At 45.0% G+C, this 21,148-nt stretch overlaps 2 protein-coding genes across 5 annotated transcripts in view; one reads left to right on the forward strand and one right to left on the reverse strand.

Annotated features, from left to right (window-relative positions):
* AGTR2 (angiotensin II receptor type 2) overlaps positions 1 to 21,148 on the reverse strand; it is a 135,932-nt gene that overhangs the window by 76,110 nt on the left and 38,674 nt on the right. The gene's annotated exons all lie outside the window — the stretch shown is intronic.
* LOC115094058 (sodium- and chloride-dependent neutral and basic amino acid transporter B(0+)-like) overlaps positions 1 to 21,148 on the forward strand; it is a 271,756-nt gene that overhangs the window by 56,451 nt on the left and 194,157 nt on the right. For all 4 annotated transcript variants that reach the window (XM_029606716.1, XM_029606718.1, XM_029606719.1 and 1 more), the window contains exon 5: positions 20,066 to 20,197. In XM_029606716.1, the coding sequence (XP_029462576.1) occupies positions 20,066 to 20,197 (132 nt within the window). The remainder of the gene's footprint in view (positions 1 to 20,065; positions 20,198 to 21,148) is intronic.

Consider the following 21,148-nt stretch of genomic DNA (forward strand, 5'->3'; position numbering starts at 1 on the left):
CATTGTCTAGATGGCTTTGTTCTGTGTTCCTGGTCTCCTTATCCTGATGTTCCTGGTCTTGCCCCTCATCGGAGCTCCTTTGTCGCCTGTTCCATGTCCTGAGTCCTGATGTTCCGTGTTCCTGATGCCTTTGCCTTCGCCTGTGCAACCAGTTTCCAGTTTCCTGTGTCCACTTTTCCTGGCGTGCCACCGTCGTGATCCGTGACCAGCCCATGGGGGCTGTGTAGGGTGCTTCGTGGTACAAGGCCTTCTTCTCGGCTGCAGCACAAGTCTCTGAAAGATCCTTGTTTTTAATGTTCCGAGTTCCTAGTTCCAAGTTCCGAGTCTTGAATCCTGACCCCGTCTTCGGAGTTCCTTGCCTGCTTCCGTCCATGACCAAGACTCTGCCAGAACCTGCTCCACTCCAGCGTGGTCCGCTCCCAGCCACTAGCGGCTGTGTAGTGCGCAGCCTGGTGCAGGCATCTACTGAATCTTCAACATGTTCCAGTCTCAAGTTCCACTACTTCGCCTGGAGTCTGCTTCACGTTCAGGGTGGTCTGCGACCAGCCACGGGCGGCTGTGTAGGGCATGCTGTGATGCAGTTCTCACCCAGTACTTTCACCTGAGTCCTGAATCCTAGTTCCAAGCCTGCCAGCCTTAGAATCCTCCAGATGGCCATCCTGAGGATAAATCCGTATGGATCCGATTCCTGTTTCCAGTCATTGTATCCTCATTTGGTTGGATTCCCTTCTTGTCTAGTCCTGAAGTTCCGAGTCTTCCAAGTTCCGAGTCCTCGTCTGAGTCTTCCAAGTTCCGGGTCCTCGTCTGAGTCCTTCCAAGTTCCGAGTCCTCGTCTGAGCCTTCCAAGTTCTGAGTCCTCGGCCTTCGTCTGGCCTCACGCACTCATCATTCCCAAGCAGCGGGTCCGAAAGGGCTTTCGAGTGGCCGGAGGGCTACTCTCGTGACCAGCATTGCATTGCTGGGTCACACTGGTTGTGTAGGTCCAGCAGAGGGCTGATCCTGTCTGATTCCATTCCAGTCCTGCTTTGTTCCTGCTCCGCCCATGCTTGCATGCACTCACCTCCCACGGTGTGGCTTGGAGCTCCTCTCTGAGTCGTGCGATGGTCCAGGGGCTCACGCTGTCCCATGAGCTAGCAGCCGTGCCCGTGTCAAGACCCATAGGTCGTGGTCACAACAAGATCCGAAGGCCTTGAAGCCCTCGGTCACAACAATATCCTATAGGTGGTCACTCTATGACTGACAGCTAAGGTAAATCCTCGGTAATGTGGAGAGGAAGAACTCATCAGACTAGATGGGTAATGTAATAGTTTTCCCTAATTTGCATCTATGGAGAAAATGTTTAATGCGTAGAACTCTATGTTTTAGTCAAATAAGCCAACTACTTAAGAACATAAGAAATTGCCATGCTGGGTCAGTCCAAGGGTCCATCAAGCCCAGCATCCTGTTTCCAACAGAGGCCAAACCAGGGCACAAGAACCTGGCAATTACCCAAACACTAAGAAGATCCCTTGCTACTGATGCAATTAATAGCAGTGGCTATTCCCTAAGTAAACTTGATTAATAGCTGTTAATAGACTTCTCCAAGAACTTATGCAAACCTTTTTTGAATCTAGCTACACTAACTGTACTAATCATTGTGACATTAGCAGAGAGAAGGCAGCCTTGTGGAGCAATGAGAGCTACAAGGACCAGTACTTAAAGGCAGGGCCAGATATAAGAATTTGGCACTCGTAGGCAGTGTGCCATGGCAGCACTCCTTTGAAGCTGTGCCGGCTTGTGGCCCTGAAACAAACAAGCAGCAGGCTCCTCTTTGGCCTGGATACTTGGTGCTTTTGAAATTCGGCGCCCTAGGCAGTTGCCTAGGTTGCCTTTGCCTAAATTTGGGGCTGCTTAAAGGCATTGTAAGTTTATGGATCCCCACAAACCAAATTCCCTTCCAAACCCAGAACAGAGTAGTTATGTTGATCTTCTCTAATCCTGGCATTCATTTCTTATCTAATGATCTGTTTTGTTTTGTTTTTTATCATTTTCTTTTTATTAAAGATTTTGAAATAAGCTTACACAATTAATATATTTAACTGCCCCCAAGTCTTCACATCCCCCATCCTCGATCACCCTAATGTTAATTGCTCAAGATATCTCAAGCTCTTTTCTTTTTCTCAGGCCTAAAAAGGTACCCAAGTTTGTACTAATGATCTGTTTTATTGTTGCCTGAATAAGTTTGTAAATATTTTATGAAAGTACGGCAGAGATCCTCATTGAATGTTTGTTTTGGATTTTGAAGAATATAAGAACTTTTTAAATAAATAAATAAGGATGAAATTTATAAGGATCAATAGATGTCAAGCTGGGCAGGCATAATACCCACATATACTAATGATTATGATACAGAGGTGATGAGACAGTTGGGGGACAGTCAGTTTTATAAAGAGGTTCACAATAATCCCATTCCTGAAGTCCATAAAAAAGTTAATGATTTGTTACAGAGGGCGTATGAGCATAAATTTATTTCCAAAAGGGAGTTTAACTTTTTATCGATATTACATCCATCAGTCCCACATTTTTTCATCTTACCTAAGATCCATAAATCTTTGATATCTCCACCAGGGAGGCCAATCGTATCGGTTCAGTGATGGAACTTTTAGCGAAATATTTAGACAGAATTTTGCAACCTAAAAAGACTCTATTGATTTTATTAACCACATGGAACATTTGCCTAGGTTTGATCAAAAAGTTTTGTTGGCTACTGCGGATATTACAGCTTTATATATTAATGTGCCACAATTGGCTGTGTTGGAAATTATAAAAATAAAGCTTACTTCAATGGATTTTTCAGACTTGAAAGTACAATTTTTGATGGAAGTTGCTGAATTGATACTTACTTGTAATTTTTTTGTATATAAATCCCGTTATTTCCATCAAATCTCGGGTATACCAATGGGTTCGCCCACAGCTCCCACAGTAGGATGTCTTTATGTTTCATATTTTGAGAAGCGTATAGTGTATCCATCAGTTTGGTTTAATCATGTAATATGGTGGGCTAGATATATAGACGACGTTTTTTTAGTATGGAGTGGTAACATGGAGGAATTAACAGCATTTTGGTCTGAGGTTAATAATGGTGATATTCATTTACAGTTTACAGTTTCTATTGATTCTTTTTTTTTTTTTTTTTATTATCTGTTTATTAAATTCAAAAATTTACATAGGCATTGAATACATACCATAAATTTCAGATAGAACATTACATTCTAAAAAAAAAAAAAAGAAAATATTGACAATAAGCATGGGAATATTGACAATAAGCATGAAAATATCAAAATAAAAGGAAAAAAAAATTATATCACCATACACATTGTCCAAAGCAAATATTTGTTTACCATTACTCCGTAAGTCTATCTGATCTCACTATGCAATTAGGAGAAGCAAAAGTAAAAATTAATAAGAGCAGAATACAGGTAAATTCTTAGAAGAATAAGAGAGTAATAGGGTTTTTAAACTATTCCGGTACTACTAGTCGAAGTCGGTAAGGTTTCTGTTTTTGTATTCAAGAGAATTTCTAACTGATCAGGCTCTGTAAACATATATCTATCCTTTCCAAAATTCAAAAGACATTTGCAGGGAAATTTTACCATTATTTTAGCACCCAATTGTCGAGCTCTAGGACATAATGAAAGAAACTTCTTCCTTCGCACTTGAGTTTCTTTGGTGATATCTGGAAAGATCCAGATTTTACCACCAAGATAAGGTTTACTTCTATTTCTAAAGAATCTTTTCAAAACCATATCTCGATCCTCAGATAATACAAACTTTACCAAAAGCGTCGCTCTTTTTTCAATTTGTTCTTCTTGAGTTGTTTCAAGAAATCCTGTAAGATCTTCCAATGGAGGAGGTGTTTCTATACGACTACTTCCATCTTGAGAATCTCCCACCTCTCCGTCATTTTCTCTTTTCTTTTGGGGCTCAGTTAGAAAATAAGCCTTTTGTATTTTAGGTAATTCTCCATTAGGTATTAATAATGATTCCTGGAAATATTTCTTGAGCTGTTCCTGAGGTGAGATTAGTTTACATTTAGGGAAATTAATTACCCTTAAATTATTATATCTTAAGTTGTTTTCCAAGGATTCCATTTTTTTCTCCAGCCTGGAGTCTCTCTGTATTAAATCTGTTTGTATCTGCTTACATTGATTTACTTGTACATCCAGCTCCTGTATTTTGGTTGAATTAGATAGAACAACTGGATTCACTGCATTAGACTGTTCTTGAAACCCTTTTACCATCACAGTTAATTTATTTAAAGCTCTGTCAAGTGTAGCAATCCCGTTCCAAAGTGAGTCTAATGTTACCTTTTCAGGTTTCTTAAGGAGTCTGGTCTCTGTAGAATTCGCCATTGTGCCCCTCTGCAACAATTCTAAACGATCCAGCTCCGTCTGTTCCCTTCCAGCAGCAATGATCAACGGCAGATAACTGCCTACATCGCCCTGCACGCCGATGTCTGGGTCTCTCAGGGCGGCTGAGGTCCTTTCGCCTTGAGGCTGCCCGGCTCCGCCTGCTGGGAAGCCCCCCTCGATCGTCTCCTCCATTAGCTGCAGCTTCGGCAGCTCAGGATTCACTGGCTCCAGCGCGTCCCCTCGGGCAGGGTAGGAAGGAGTAACCGGAGTGCCAGGGCTCAAAGATGTTTCATCGATAGAGATAGAGCTCTGCTCCTGCTCTAATCTCACTGCCGACTCTCCTGGCGATGCCCCCGTCACGCCAAAGAACTCCCGTATCGACGTTTGGATAGAGGTAGGTTCTAGGGAGGTTGAGGTTCCCTCCCTCACCTTCCCTTTTCTTTTAGTGTGAGGCATTTCTTCCGCAGCACTGCGGGTCAGCTGTAATATGTGTTTCCAAACGATTCAAAGCAGGAGCTCAAATAAACGCGACTGCTCTCTCAGACGCCATTTTGTTTCCAGTTTCTATTGATTCTAAATCTGTTTCATTTTTAGATATGCGGGTATATGTGGATCGGGATAGAATTGTTACTTCCGTATATAGAAAACCAACAGATAAGAATGTATTGTTGCATGCTTGAAGTTTTCACTCGAGACAATTGAAAAACAATATTCCAATTGGGCAATTTTTGCGATATAGACGACTGTGCTCATCGGTTAACGAGTTTAAAAGTCAGGCGGTGATATTGACCAACAAATTTTTAGCACGGGGATATACTAAGTTCATTGTTAAAAAACTTATAAACGGGCTCTCTTCTCTAATAGGGATAGCCTATTGATTAAAACTCAGAAGGAACCTTTATCTAGAGTAGTTTGTTCGGTCCCGTATTCGTCGAAATCTTCTCAGATTAAAAATTTGGTGAAGAAACATTGGAACGTTTTGGCTCCTTTAAACATTTTTGATGATTATCCCATTTTTTGCTATTAAGAAATGCAAAAACATATGGGACAATTTGAATCAGCGTGGTACGGACAGGGGTGAACAATTGACCCGTGGCTAAGTAGCTTGCAGCTCTTGTGCAGTTTGTGATCATGTATTAACTATACAAAGCTTTCAGCATCCTAATTTAAAGCGTCCGTATGAATTACCAGACTTGTTTACATGCAATTCTGTGGGAGTGATATATGCGATTTTATGTCCTTGTTTATGCATTTACATTGGGCAAACTACGAAGGCTGTGAAGACACGCATTACTGAACACAAGAGCCGTATTAGAATGTTGAAAGAAGAAGCTCCGTTGGTAAAACACTGGATTGAGAATAAACATGAGGTTGAAGAATTAAAGTTTTTTGTCGTTAAACAAGTCAAATTGGAATTTGGTGGGGATCTATCATCTACCTTGAGACGCATGGAACAAAAATGTATTCATGATTGGAAGACTAGTTCTCCGAACGGGTTGAATGGCCCAGTTGAGTGAGTAGCTTTTCTTTACGTGATTGATGAAATGCTGGGAATGGGTCACGTCATTCTAGAGGCAGTTCTAATTGAGATAATATTGATGGTAATATAAAAGCAACAAGTTACGTGTAGTGAATCACATTACCTACAGGAAGTGTCGTCAGTTCCTGTTCTAAATGTGAGTATGTGGTTGAGATGGTAGTGAGCTGGTTAATGGCGTTGTGTGTCCTCAACATTTGTAAAAGTTAATTTATATTTGGTTGCAGTATAAGCAACTGGAGAAGATGGTTTGAAAGAGTTTTCTTGTTTGAAGCGATGTTTGAAGCCATTAAAAACTTGTGGAAAGTATCGAGTTATTACTAAGCTGGAGACCGTAAAAGTGAGTGGGTTAACAATATAAGAGGTAAGCATTTTCTGGCTGAATTTTTCTGAAGGCAGTAAAAAGATTAGATACTTTATTGTACTATGGCTTTTTTGTTTTTAAGTAAAACCATAGAGTGAGGGATTTGGTGTGAACTGTCCCTGAGGAAGCCTGCCTAAGACGGGTGAAACAAGGATCGCTTGTTGGAATGGTCCTAAAGGAGTCCTATGGATTATGCCGAATCATTTTGGTCACTGGATGTTGATGGTGATTAAAAAAGGATACCTCCCGAGTTAATACAATGATTCATTTTCCAATGTTTCGTGAATAAATTTGATGCACATGTTTAATTAAATTACAGTGTGGAGGAATATAACTATTGTTGAAAAATATTATAAAATCATATATAGTGCTGTTTAAATGCCGTTTTTTGCACATGTTATTAAGTATTATTCAATATTAAATGTGTTAATATTTTTAAATGTGTGATGCGTTGGTATGAATGTGAAGTATGGTTGTGTTAGATAGTAGAGATGTGAATCGTGTGATCGATCGTCTTAATGATCGATTTTGGCTGGGGGGGAGGGAATCGGATCGTCGCGGTTTTGTTTTTTTAAATATCGTGTAAATCGTAAATCGGGGGAGGGCGTGAAAACCGGCACACTAAAACAACCCTAAAACCCACCCCGACCCTTTAAAATAAATCCCCCACCCTCCCGAACCCCCCCAAAATGTCTTAAATTACCTGGGGTCCAGTGGGGGGGTCCCGGCGCCATTTTGCAATACGGCAACACGATTCGAGTGCAGGAGGTCGTTCCCGGACCCCCGCTGGACTTTTGGCAAGTCTTGTGGGGGTCAGGAGGCCCCCCAAGCTGGCCAAAGGTCCCTGGGGGTCCAGCGGGGGTCCGGGAGCGATCTCCTACACTCGTGACGTCGGGAGACAGGAACCAAAATGGCGCCGGCGCCATTTCTATTAATGCACCCGTGGCCCGAGAGTGGAAGATCACACCGGGACCCCCCTACTGGACCCCAGGTAATTTAAGACATTTTGGGGGGGGGGGGGGTTCGGGAGGGTGGGGGATTTATTTTAAAGGGTCGGGGTGGGTTTTAGGGTTGTTTTAGTGTGCCGGTTTTCCCGTCCTCCCCCTTCCCCTTCCCCCGATTTACGATTTTTGACGATAAATCGGGGGAATTCCTATTATATATCGCCTCTAACGATTTTTGACGATTTAAAATATATCGGACGATATTTTAAATCGTCAAAAAATGATTCACATCCCTATTAGATAGTATTCTTTGTCTAGATAGGTTTTTATGGTGTGGTCTCATTAATAAAATATATTTACTGACATACTGTGTGAGTTGATATTGATACAGAGGGCTCCTTTATTCAGTGACATTGTATAGATATAGGGAACCTATTGTACTATATTTTTTCCCCTAGTGCACCGCAAGGCAAGGCAGGGCAGAGAGCCCGAAGGTCACACACACACAGCAAGGCAGGAGACCCGAAGGCCACACACACAGAGTAAGGTAGGAGACCCGAAGGCCACACACACACAGTAAGGCAAGGCAAGGCAGAAGGCCCGAAGGCCACACACATGCAGCAAGGCAAGACAAGGCAGAAGGCCCGAAGGCCCCACACATGCAGCAAGGCAAGACAAGGCAGAAGGCCCGAAGGCCACACACAGCAAGGCAGAAGGCCCAAAGGCCACACACAGCAAGGCAAGGCAGAAGGCCTGAAGGCCACACACAGCAAGGTAGAAGGCCCGAAGGCCACACACAGCAAAGCAAGGCAAAAGGCCCGAAGGCCACACACAGCAAGGCAAGGCAGAAGGCCCGAAGGCAAGGGAGGCTAGAGCTGGGAGCCCAAACAAGCTCGATGCCGAAGCACTGGAGTCTGGTGTAGGCAGGGTTATAAAGGAACATCCAGGGCATAGAGCAGATGGATTGGGCCAGCCAGGAGAGCCTGCTCTTGAAGGACCTCTGGTGGTGAGGCGGTTGCACAGCAGCCATAGCCATAACAGGTCCCAGATGTCGAATGCTGACTCAAGACCGCCCCAGCCCCAATAGCAGAGGCATCTACCTCAGCCAGAAAGGAGCGGTTAGGGTCTGGATGGCATAGAAAGGGTCTGTCGAGAAAAACCTTTTTGAGGAGCTGGAAGGCTATAATGGCCTCAGGAGACCAATTTCGAGTGTCACGGCCTTTATGGGTAATGTCTGTGAGCGGAGCCGCCAGAGTAGAGTAGTTAGCGATAAAGTGGCAGTAGTAATTCGTGAACCCTGGGAATCGTTGTAGAGCTCGGAGACCCACTAGTTGGGGGCCAATCCTGGATTCCTTTGAGGTTTTCTGGGTCCATGGAAAATCCACGTTGGGAGATAATATACCCTAAGAAGGGCAGACTAGATTGCTCGAAAAGATACTTGTCCAACTTGGCAAAGAGATGGTTCTCACGAAGACATTGGAGGACCTACGGACATCTCACAATGCGTAGCCAGATCTTTAGAAAAGACAAGAATATTGTCTAGATATGCAACCACTTTAACATACAGAAGGTCCCTGAAGATCTCATTGATCATTCGCTGGAGCACAGCAGGGGTATTACAGAGGCCGAAAGGCATTACAAGTTATTCGTAATGCCCATCCTTGGTGTTGAAGACCGTTTTCCAGATGTCATCAGGGTGTATACGCACCAGGTTGTAGGCTCCACGTAAATCCAATTTGGTAAAGATGGAAGCCCCTTGAAGATGATCGAACAATTCTGAGATCAGAGGCAGAGGATGCTTGTCTTTGCGAGTTATGGCATTTAAGCTGCGATAGTCAATACATGGTCTTAAAGATCTGTCCTTCTTCGTGACGAAGAAAAATCCCGCTCCAGCAAGGGAATTAGAAGATTGGATAAACCCTTAAGCCAGGTTTTCTCGGATGTACTCCATCATGGCACGGGTCTTGGGTTGAGAGAGAGGGTAAGTCCAGCCTCGAGGAGGCGTGGTACCAGATAAAAGTTCAATTGGACAATCAAACTTGTGGAGAAGCGGGAGGATATCAGCCTTTTGTTTTGAAAAAACATCCTCAAAGTCTTCATATGGAGCTGGAATGCCAGGAGACGTGGTTGCTAGAGAAACTGTAGGAGATGGTACCACCTTTTTCATGACGGGCTGGACTCCATTCAATGAGTTGAAGGGATCCCCAGTCAAACTGGGCGGAGTGACGCTGGAGCCACGGTAAACCCAAGACCACGGGGTGAATAGATTTTTCCAAGACGAGAAATTCCACCTCTTCGAGATGGAGAGCACCAGTGAGAAGGTGAACTGGCTCGGTGATCAGGGAAATCCAACTGGGTAATGGCTCACCATAAATAGATGCAGTACACAGAGAAATCTCTAGGGATCGGGTAGCAATACTCAGGAGCTGAACTAAATCCTTGAGAATAAAATTGCCTCCTGTTGTGCTCGGCGGCCGTGGTGCCCCACGACCGCATCCCCCTACCTGACTCACAGCGCCATGAGAGCCCCGGGGGAGGGCTCTGACTCAGGTCCACGCTGCCCGTTGCTGGGGAAGCCGTCCTGCTTCCCCCAGCGGCGTCTCTCCTCCACAGGGGAAATCCAAGATGGCCGCCGCCATGCTTCAGCACTAGGCCATGCCCCCTCCACAGAATTAAAGGGACCCATCCCTTTAAATGACCTCACCTGTTCTCTATTAGCCAGGGCAGAGGAAGTATAAAAGGCAGCTTCCTCTGCTCATCCAGTGACTTGGCAATGTTCCTCCGCTGTCTAGTCTGCTTGCTTCGGTGAGTTCCTGGTGCTTGGACGCTGGTTCCTGTTTCGTCTTGATTCTCTGGTTCCTGACTTCGGATTGGCTTACGGTGATTCTCTGGTTCCTGACTTCGGATTGGCTGACGGTGATTCTCTGGTTCCTGACCCTGGCTTGGCAAGCGGTGATTCTCTGGCACTCGACTTTGGACTGGTGAGCGTTGACCCTCTGGTATTCGACCTAGGACTTCTTCAGGACTCTGTCTCCAAGGGCCCACCTAAGTCCCAGCGGCCCGGGTCCCTACGGGCTCCTTCTGGGGGGACCGTGGGTTTCCAGGGCGAAGCTCCAGTTGGCCTTTGCACCGTTACCTGACCTCTCGAGGTCCACCTAAGTCCCAGTGGTCGGGTCTCTATGGGCTCCTCCCGGGGGGACCGCTGACCACCAGTGGTGAAGACACAGCACTTCGTCCCGACTCCTCATCGCCTCCGTGTTTACCTCAGCCTCCAGTGCCAAGGGTCGACTGGTCCTACCTCCCGTCCTGTCTCGCCACCTGACGAGAGAGCCTACGGACCGTCCGGAAGGTATACCATCCTCTCGTCAGCCAAGGGTTCACAAGCCTGAGCATAACACCTCCTGCTCCGGAATCAATCAAAGCAAGGACTGGGAAGGACCAGGGGTCCCAGATTAAGATTACTGGGAGAGATAGCTGAGGGGCCGGATAAGTAGCACCCAAGTTCAGGACCCTAACTGAACTTAGGCCCAGAAGATTCCCGGACAGACTGGATAGGTCTGGAGACAATGGATGAAGCTCCACAATATAGACATAGGCTCGACTGCCTCTGCCAGAAGCACTCTTCTGGAGACAAATGCCCACGGCCCAACTGCATGGGCTCTTCCGCTTTCGCTAATGAAGTCCTGCCAGTAGAGGGACTCATTGTAGGTGGTGAGCGGGAGTGTTCCGAGGTGGACTTCTAGGGCATTTGAGCCTCCCGGTGGTGCTCTTGGAGGCGATGGTTGATACGATCTGTCAGGTCAATGAGGTCTTCAAGAGAAGACGGGAGCTCACGGCTGCCAATTCATCCTTGATCTGAGGAGATAGTCCTTCCAATCTTCTTGCCAGGAGAGCTCGTTTCCATTGTCCGAAATTCTATGTTATAATCAAACAGGGTCCGTTGACCTTGCCGCAAATGAAGCAGATTGGAGCTTGCCACAGCCTGCCGTTCAGGAACATAAGAACATAAGAACATAAGAAAATGCCATACTGGGTCAGACCAAGGGTCCATCAAGCCCAGCATCCTGTTTCCAACAGTGGCCAATCCAGGCCATAAGAACCTGGCAAGTACCCAAAAACTAAGTCTATTCCATGTAACCATTGCTAATGGCAGTGGCTATTCTCTAAGTGAACTTAATAGCAGGTAATGGACTTCTCCTCCAAGAACTTATCCAATCCTTTTTTAAACACAGCTATACTAACTGCACGAACCACATTCTCTGGCAACAAATTCCAGAGTTTAATTGTGCGTTGAGTAAAAAAGAACTTTCTCCGATTAGTTTTAAATGTGCCCCATGCTAACTTCATGGAGTGTCCCCTAGTCCTTCTACTATCCGAAAGAGTAAATAACCGATTCACATCTACCCGTTCTAGACCTCTCATGATTTTAAACACCTCTATCATATCCCCCCTCAGTCGTCTCTTCTCCAAGCTGAAAAGTCCTAACCTCTTTAGTCTTTCCTCATAGGGGAGTTGTTCCATTCCCCTTATCATTTTGGTAGCCCTTCTCTGTACCTTCTCCATCGCAATTATATCTTTTTTGAGATGCGGCGACCAGAACTGCACACAGCACTCAAGGTGCGGTCTCACCATGGAGCGATACAGAGGCATTATGACATTTTCCGTTTTATTCATCATTCCTTTTCTAATAATTCCCAACATTCTGTTTGCTTTTTTGACTGCCGCAGCACACTGAACCGACGATGTCAATGTGTTATCCACTATGACACCTAGATCTCTTCTTGGGTTGTAGCACCTAATATGGAACCCAACATCGTGTAATTATAGCATGGGTTATTTTTCCCTATATGCATCACCTTGCACTTATCCACATTAAATTTCATCTGCCATTTGGATGCCCAATTTTCCAGTCTCACAAGGTCTTCCTGCAATTTATCACAATCTGCTTGTGATTTAACTACTCTGCACAATTTTGTGTCATCTGCAAATTTGATTATCTCACTCGTCGTATTTCTTTCCAGATCATTTATAAATATATTGAACAGTAAGGGTCCCAATACAGATCCCTGAGGCACTCCACTGTCCATCAAAGTGTGATGAAAGACAGACACGAAATGAGAATGCTCTTGTAGGAGTGAGTCTGACCGCTCCCATAGGAGTGAAGCCCATGCCAATGCCTTACCCTCCAGTCAAGACAGGATGATGGATGCTCTGCAGCCATCCTTCTTGGAAGATGGATGGCTGCAGAGCAAACTGCATAAAGCATTGATTAATAAATCCTCTGCAGAGGTTGGAATCTCCTTTGAAATGAGGCGGAGCTGCTAGGGCCAACAAAGCCCTGGAAGAGGAGAGAGCCGGCTGTTAGCTGACAGAAACTGGTACTGGAACTGAATGACCAGGCTGGGCATCAAGCCGGGCATGAAGACGCTCAAGCGAGTCAACCAATGCCTCAAGGAACCGCTGCTGTTCTTGCACTTTAGATGCTAGGCCAGGGATGGCCTGGAGGGTACATGGCTCTGCTGAGTCCATGGCCTTTGCAACCTGTTGCACTGTGTTCTGCCAACTCCACCTCAGCACCTTGGGCTGAGGTGGAGTTGGCGCTCCCCCTAGGGCTTGCCCTTGGGGTCCCCACCATTGGTAGGCGGAGCTAGCTGACTGATGGAGGCCGGCTGGAGCTTCGCCAATACCAGCCCTCATTCCCCGCAGGTTGAGCCCTTGGGTGCCGGGGCCAGCTGGAGTTAGGTGGGTCACCGTCCGAGGTCTTCAGGAGGACGAGGATGAATTAAGCCAAAGGCCAGCAGTGGTAGGAGTCACAGGTCTGATCTGAACAAGGCGGAATCCCAGAGACCTGAGTGCCAAAAGGAACAAGAAGCAGACAGGAGGCGCTCGAGTAAAAAGAGGCCGAAGCCTGAGAGGCCAAGTACAGATTGAATTTAGTAGAGGCGTCGTAGATCAAGCAGAAGTCAAGGCAGGTGGCTGGCAAGGTAGAACGGAGAGGCAAGGCAATGGTCAGGTCCAGGAGATTATCAGTAGCGTGGTCAGGCAAAGCAGAGGTCGGGTCCAGGAGATGATCAATAGCGTGGTCAGGCAGAGCAGAGATCGGGTCCAGGAGATGATCGGTGTTGTGTCAGAGGTGAACCCTTGGGCTGAGGTGTGGTTGACGCAACCCTTAAGCAAGAACTTACGGGTCCCCACCATCAGGTGGAGTGGGCTGAAGTTAGAGGTCTCTGGAGCTTCACCTATACCAGCGTTCCCCTCAGGTTGAGCCTTTGGGTGCCGGGGCCGGCAGGACTTAGGTGGGCCTCGAGGTTAGCTAGAGATGAGAAGTGTTTCAGCCCATAGTCAGCAGCCGGTAGATGGTGTAGTCTTACCCTGAACTGGATTTGGTACTGGAACTCAGGCACCAAAGGAACAATCAGTAACTGGAGGCGCTCAAGCAAAGGAAGGCCTAAGCCTTATAAGTCCACGTCCAGAGGATAGGCGAGAGGAGGCGTCACTGACAGGCTAGGATCAGAGCCAGCGGCAAGTAGAAGTTGTGACAAGCAAAGTAGAACACTGGACACAGGAAAGTCTGTAGCGTAGTCGTTCAAGGCAAGGGTCAGGGAACGGAAAAGGCAGGCGTAGTCAATCAAGGCAATAGTCAGAGCACGGAGAAGGCAGGCGTAGTCAAGGCAATGGTCAGAGCACGGAGAAGGCAGGAATAGTCAATCAAGGCAATGGTCAGGGCACGGAGAAGTAGAAGAGTAGTCAGGCGTAGTGGAGGTCAGGAGCTGGGGAGAAGCTGAAGAGTAGTCAAGCGTAGTGGTGATCAAATCCAGAAAGTCAGTCCAACACATAGATGAAACAGGAACAAGGAGAACAGGAACCGTGAACACAGGAGACAGGAACACAATGAAGAGACAATTCTAGGATCAGCAACGAGTACTCGGAGTAGGAGGAGACCTGTTGCAAAGGCAACGCTATGGAGTGAGGCCTGAGCTTTTATACACTGAAGAGTCTGACATCAGCATCCGGGTCTGCGACCAGGTTCCCGCCGCGAGCGCAGTGTCGATGGCGGCGTCTCTCCATGGGCCACACGGAGAGGCCCGACGAACAGGGACATCTTGGCTGGCAACACTGGGTAGCATGGCAGGGCTGGAGGGCACCCGAGGTCGGAGCTGGCGGCCCACCGCCGCCAGTGACGAGGAGCCAGGAGCTGGAGTCCATGTGGAAAAGGTGAAAGGGCTACACCGCAGGGCTGCCGCGGGTGACACGCACAACAATCAGTAGCGTGGTCAGGCAAAGCAGAGGTCGGGTCCAATAGATGATAAGTAGCATGGTCAGGCAAAGCAGAGATCGGGTCCAGGAGATGATAAATAGCGTGGTCAGGCAAAGCAGAGGTCAGGTCCAGGAGTCAATCCGAAGAACAAGTGGAATCACAGGAACACAGGAGAACACCGAACTTACATAAAAACATAAGAGCATGCCATACTGGGTCAGACCAAGGGTCCATCAAGCCCAGCATCCTGTTTCCAACAATGGCCAATCCAGGCCATAAGAATCTGGCAAGTACCCAAAAACTAAGTCTAATCCATGTTACCGTTGCTAGTAATAGCAGTGGTTATTATCTAAGACAACTTAATTAATAGCAGGTAATTGACTTCTCCTCCAAGAACTTATCCAATCCTTTTTAAACACAGCTATACTAACTGCCCTAACCACATCTTCCTACAACAAATTCCAGAGTTTAATTGTGCATTGAGTGAAAAAGAACTTTCTCCGATTAGTTTTAAATGTGCCACACGCTAACTTCATGGAGTGCCCCCTAGTCTTTCTATTATCCGATAGAGTAAAAAACTGATTCACATCTACCCGTTCTAGACCTCTCATGATTTTAAACACCTCTATCATATCCCCCCTCAGCCGTCTCTTCTCCAAGCTGAAAAGTCCTAACCTCTTTAGTCTTTCCTCATAGGGGAGCTGTTCCATTCCCCTTATCATTTTGGTAGCCCTTCTCTGTACCTTCTCCATCGCAATTATATCTTTTTTGAGATGCGGTGACCAGAATTGTACACAGTATTCAAGGTGCGGTCTCACCATGGAGCGATAGAGAGACATTTTGACATTTTCCGTTTTATTCACCATTCCCTTTCTAATAATTCCCAACATTCTGTTTGCTTTTTTGACTGCCGCAGTACACTGAACCGACGATTTCAATGTGTTATCCACTATGGCACCTAGATCTCTTTCTTGGGTTGAAGCACCTAATATGGAACCTAACATAGTGTAACTATAGCATGGGCTATTTTTCCCTATATGCATCACCTTGCACTTGTCCACATTAAATTTCATCTGCCATTTTGATGCCCAATTTTCCAGGCTCACAAGGTCTTCCTGCAATTTATCACAATCTGCTTGTGATTTAACTACTCTGAACAATTTTGTATCATCTGCAAATTTGATTACCTCACTCGTATTTCTTTCCAGATCATTTATAAATATATTGTAAAGTAAGGGTTCCAATACAGATCCCTGAGGCACTCCACTGCCCACTCCCTTCCACTGAGAAAATTGTCCATTTATTCCTCTCTCTGTTTCCTGTCTTTTATCCAGTTTGTAATCAATGAAAGGACATCGCCACCTATCCCATGACTTTGTATTTTTCCTAGAAGCCTCTCATGAGGAATTTTGTCAAACGCCTTCTGAAACAGGAACACGAACAGGAGAGGAACCAGGAACATGAAGGAGTCACCAGGGAAGCAATGAAGTTAACGAACAGCGTGGAGATCTGTTGCAAAGGCAACTAACTGCGGCATGGTCCGGCCTTATATACTGGGACCCAGTGATGTCATCATCCGGGGCTGCAGGTTGGTTTCCCTCCGCGGCCCCTTTAAAGGAACAAGAGGTTGGCGCACGCATGCCTAGGGAGGAGCGCATTGCCTGACGGCGGTGTCTCCCCGCGGACTGTGTGGGGAGGCCCGTCGTGGAACATGGACACCTGTAGCTGAGGCAGGAGCATGGACGTCCGTAGCAGAGGCAGAAGCATGGGTACTCACAGCAGAGGCAGGAGTAACGGGACAGGCCCGAGGTCACAGGCGGTGGCCCATGGCTGCAGGAGAGATTGGGCCAGACGATGGAGCAGGCAGCAGAGGGTAAGAGGGCCTGGCCGTAGGCCTGCTGCAGCCGGCATACACAACAGTCTTGGCCATTTTTATTTACTACACTCTGATTTCTAGCCTAGATTGATGCTTTGAATGCAGTACCACAGGCACGTCTTTTAATTAATGGATTCCTAACTCCATTTTTTCCTATTGCTCGAGGTACATGACAGAGATGTCTACTCTCTTCTCTACTATTTGATCTGGCGATTAGTCATTGGCAGAGGCTATAAGGCAAGACCCAAACAATTGTTGGTTCCGGTTCAGAAGGAAGATGCATAAAATTTATCTGTATGTTGATGATGTCCTGGTATATTTTCTGTATGCTGACGATGTCCTGTACTTTGGGTCCAGCACTTTTGTGGGTGCTGGCGAGATATGGAGAGTTGTAAAACTACAAAATTAATTTCTATAAATCCAAGCTTCTTCCCACTTGACCACAGAGTCCCTATCCCGGATAGCCTGTCGAATTTCAAGGTAATTCATGATGAGTTCATATACTTTGGCATATATATCCCAAGAGATTTTAAAGGCCTTTTTTTCTAAAAATTTTGATACCCTCCTAGTCAGAATTAGGTATGACATGCAGATGTGCATGGACTTGCCTATCTCATGGGCTGGATGAATAACCTTATTGAAAATGAGTATCTTGCCTAAATTATTATACTTATTTCAGCAGGTGCCTTGTAACGTCCCAACTCGAGTATTTGATGAATTGCATAGTTTAATATCTAAATTTGTTTGACATCAAAAGCAAGTGCATATTTGTCTCAGTCAGCTCTGGCTACCCAGAAGCAAGGAGGGATGGCTTTTCCTAATCTTAAAATTGGTTTGGGCACTCAGACACATTGTGGATACAGATGGAACAATCTCAAGCGGATGTTGTGGATTTATCATTTTTGACTTTTCTTCCTGCCATCTCCCCAATTCGACAAAGGATGATTAGGTGTAGTCCCATTCTGGCTCATATGTTTCGGGTATGGAGTCAGGTTCTTGGCTTCTTGGGGTTGGATAGAAAGAAGATTTTTCCCCTAGCTCCTATTTATGGAAACTTTTTAATCTCAGGTCATACTTTCCTGCCAACTTTTCATACGTGGAGGGCATTTTTTGTCCGAAACAGTTGTGGGAGGAAGAGACTTTTAGATCATTTTCCTCCCTTAGCGAAAAATTTGATCTTCCAGCCCACACCCACGCAAATTATTTCCATATAGGTCTCTCATATAGACCTTCCATCTCCTCAAAGATCGTTAACTGGGTTGAAGGATTTCTGGGAGACCACGATGTGGTAAGCAAAGGAATTTCCATAATATAGTGGGGCATTCTGATAGGAATATTTGGGAAATTGACCCCTTTGACCTTGATAGAAAAATGGATGGCAGATCTGGGTACTCTATGCTAAGGTGTGGACACATATATGGACGGTGGCTCATTGTAGCTCATTGTGTATGCTGCAAAATGATCTTATGGTTAGATCGCTGTATAGAATGTATCGCACCCTAATTTTTTATTCTAAATTGTACCCGGCTGTAGACATTGCGTGCTGGAGGAGGTGTGGTGAGACTGGTACATACATTCACATATGGTAGCACTGCCCGGGTGTACAGTTTTTCTGGTGGGGGGTCTCGCAGAAAAATGCTGATATCTTTGGGATTGTCATATACTGTATATAGTACCTTTAACAGACTTACTGGGTAGGTGGGATGGGTCTTTGATACCATGTAAACACAGAAACATGATTGGCCAGTTATTACTGGCAGTTCACTACATCATTGCCACATTCTGGAAGTATAATCTTTGTTTAGAGCATTGGTGAGAGCAAGTAAAGGATATTGCAGACATCAAGCGCCTCCAATTTTCGCTTAAAAATTAACGATTTAAACATAAAATCTGGGGAATTTACCATAAATATTGCGGAAACTATGCTGGATAACATAATTATGCAGTTTGGATGTCTTTTCTCAGTAGTAGATTAAAGCTATGCTTGATATTGTTTCTTCATAGAAAAGCAGTGGTAAAGCTGCTCTCTGCGCTGTTTATTTGTGTTTCTCATGTTTATAAGCTAAACAAACAGTATAAACTGGACATATGAAGTTCCTTTCCATATGTTTCTGTACCTTGAATGCCAAAAAAAAGCTTATAAAGAGTTTTAAAAAATCACAAAAGGCTCAAAATAAGAAAACAATTGAATTTCTACGAAAAGTGTTCAATCTTGTGAAACTACTCTGAGGGCAATGTTTCCCAATACTTTTCTGGAGGCATATTTAGCCAGTCGGGTTTACAGGAGTCCCACAATGAATATGTATGAGATAGATTTGTATACACTAGATCTCCAATGTATGCAAATCTAACTCATGCATATTCATTATGGATATCCCAAAAACCAGACTGGTTAGGTGTGCCTACAGGAAAGGGTTAGGGAAACTGCCCTATTCTACAAAATGCTTGAGCAGTATAAAAGGCTGAATATCTGGAAATGTTCAGCCCAAGGAATTATCATATGAAATAAAGATATTCTAAAGTTCTTGGGGGATATTTGACTATTGCTATCCTGTTTGACATTTTTTGCATGCTATAGAATTATGTAGATCAGAGCTAGGCAACTCCGATCCTTGAATGCCACAATCTAAGATATCCACATTAAATATTCATCAGATGCATTTCCATGTACTGACACCATTGCATGCAGATGCATATTAAGTTTGAAAATCCTGAAAACCTCTCTGGCTTGCAGCATTTGAGGACCAGAATTGTCTACGCCTGATATAAATTGAAACATAAAAAAGTACACTGTAGAAAATGTATGTTTTCAAAAGAATACAAACGTTTAGAATGCTCCATTAACTAAATTTATTGTGCATGTATTATAAAATACACAAAGATCCAGTAAAATTTACTAAATTGATGAGTATAGGGCCAAAATAAAAATTATTACAAGGGTGGCCAACTCGAGTCTTCAAGAGCCACAAACAGTCTGATTTTTACAATGAGATATGCATGAGACAATTTGCATTCACTGCCTCCACTATATGCAAATATACGTCATTCACAATCATTGTGGATATCCTGAAAACCAGTCTTAAGGACTGGAGTTGGCCACTCCAGCTATAAAGCAAAAGTAAAGCTACAGTTTAGTAGACATCAGTGGTCATTTTCTGCTCGGTCAAGTCAGGTCCAGAATCTTTTTCAGGGCAGCAAATTTTTAAGGCACCGAAAATGTTCAAAACTGGCAGGCCAACCTGCTGGCTCCTGATCTCATGCATCACAAGAAGAGCAACCAGAAAGTTTTAGCCTGCCAGTTTTAAAAATCCAGATGGAACAGGAGGGAATGGCTGCCAAAGCTCAACCCACTAAATACTGAAAAAACAAGGGGAAAAGATGGGGCCCATGGTAGCATCAGCACGTGGAGCTCACCTTGCCAGCTGTCAGAGAGAGCAAAGAAGCCCACCAGTCTAGCTATTTGAGACAAAAGGTAGGTATGAAGATGGGTGGCACAGACTCCTTTCTCCCACCCCCATCTCCTCTTGACCTGGTATTTTTTTTCCCAGAAAATCACCTCAGTGAGATGCCCTCAGTTCTTCTGTAATAAACCATCCATGCATATTTGCATTCATAAGTGCTATGATACAGTATGTACTTTCCAACGGTATGCAGATTTTTAATAAGACCATGTGCTAAACTTATTTTCTTCTCAGGTGCATTTCTTATTCCTTACACAATTATGCTGGTATTTACTGGTTTTCCTCTGTTCTTCCTGGAATGTGCATTTGGGCAATTTGCCAGTTTGGGACCAATTGCAATATGGAAGATAGCACCGATTTTAGAAGGTCAGTATTGTGATGCTACCTTGAACTTCTGTGTTGCTTATGATGCATTGTGTAGCCCCTTTCTTTCTGGGTTTTAGCTGAGATGATGAAAAGGGCACCCTCAGTCCCAGGACTGAGTCCTCACACAATCTCTGAGCAGGCCTGGGGCATGGATTCTCTGAATGGAGGGTTGCCGAATCTCCAATGTCTAAGCCTTATAGGGGAAAAGTAATTCTCTTTTGGGTGTACTCGCTTTTAGTTGACCCTTTATCCAATCTCTGCCCTACCACTAGTGATTTAAAGGACACTTGAGTAGGAAGTTCTAAAACAAAATGTTACTGTTAGAAATCTTCAAAATCAATCACAGGAATCTTCTTTATTAGTTTTCAGACATATCCGGGTATAATAGCAATCTCAGTCCTGTTCCTCCAAGTGAATGCACCTCAAGGTGACCTGCAGTAGGAAAACCTTTCCTTCCAGATGGTGTAAGCCAGGCTTCTAGTGGGGATACATAGGTCTCCTGTCCTCTGATGTTCCAGGTAGGAGCTCTCAAGTGGAAAGTCCCACAAACAGCAAACATATAATCCTCAGCACCCTGGCAGAAATGTTGGGCATAAATTCCTCCCAACATAAAAGAACAAAAATCATCTCCAAAACACAGCAATTTCTCTATAGCAAGACACTGCTATCCTTCCTTGCGTTGTAGGTAGGGAACAATAGCTCTTTTCCCAGGCCTCCTCCAGGCAGGGGGAAAATCCTCTTGAAGCCAGGCAAGGAGATTATTTTCAAAACAAAAACTTCCTAACAATTTTTCACTCCACTTTAACAAGACCACCTCTTCTAGACCGGTTGGGTACCTGACAGGAAATTGGAGAGGAGTGTGGAAGCATGCATGGGACCCACTGACCTGAAGATTAAATCCACCTGAGGGGGAGAAGAAGCCATGGATGATGGGCCATACTGGGGGTATCT

The sequence above is a fragment of the Rhinatrema bivittatum genome, chromosome 6 (assembly GCF_901001135.1).
Source record: "Rhinatrema bivittatum chromosome 6, aRhiBiv1.1, whole genome shotgun sequence".
Lineage (NCBI taxonomy): Eukaryota > Metazoa > Chordata > Amphibia > Gymnophiona > Rhinatrematidae > Rhinatrema > Rhinatrema bivittatum.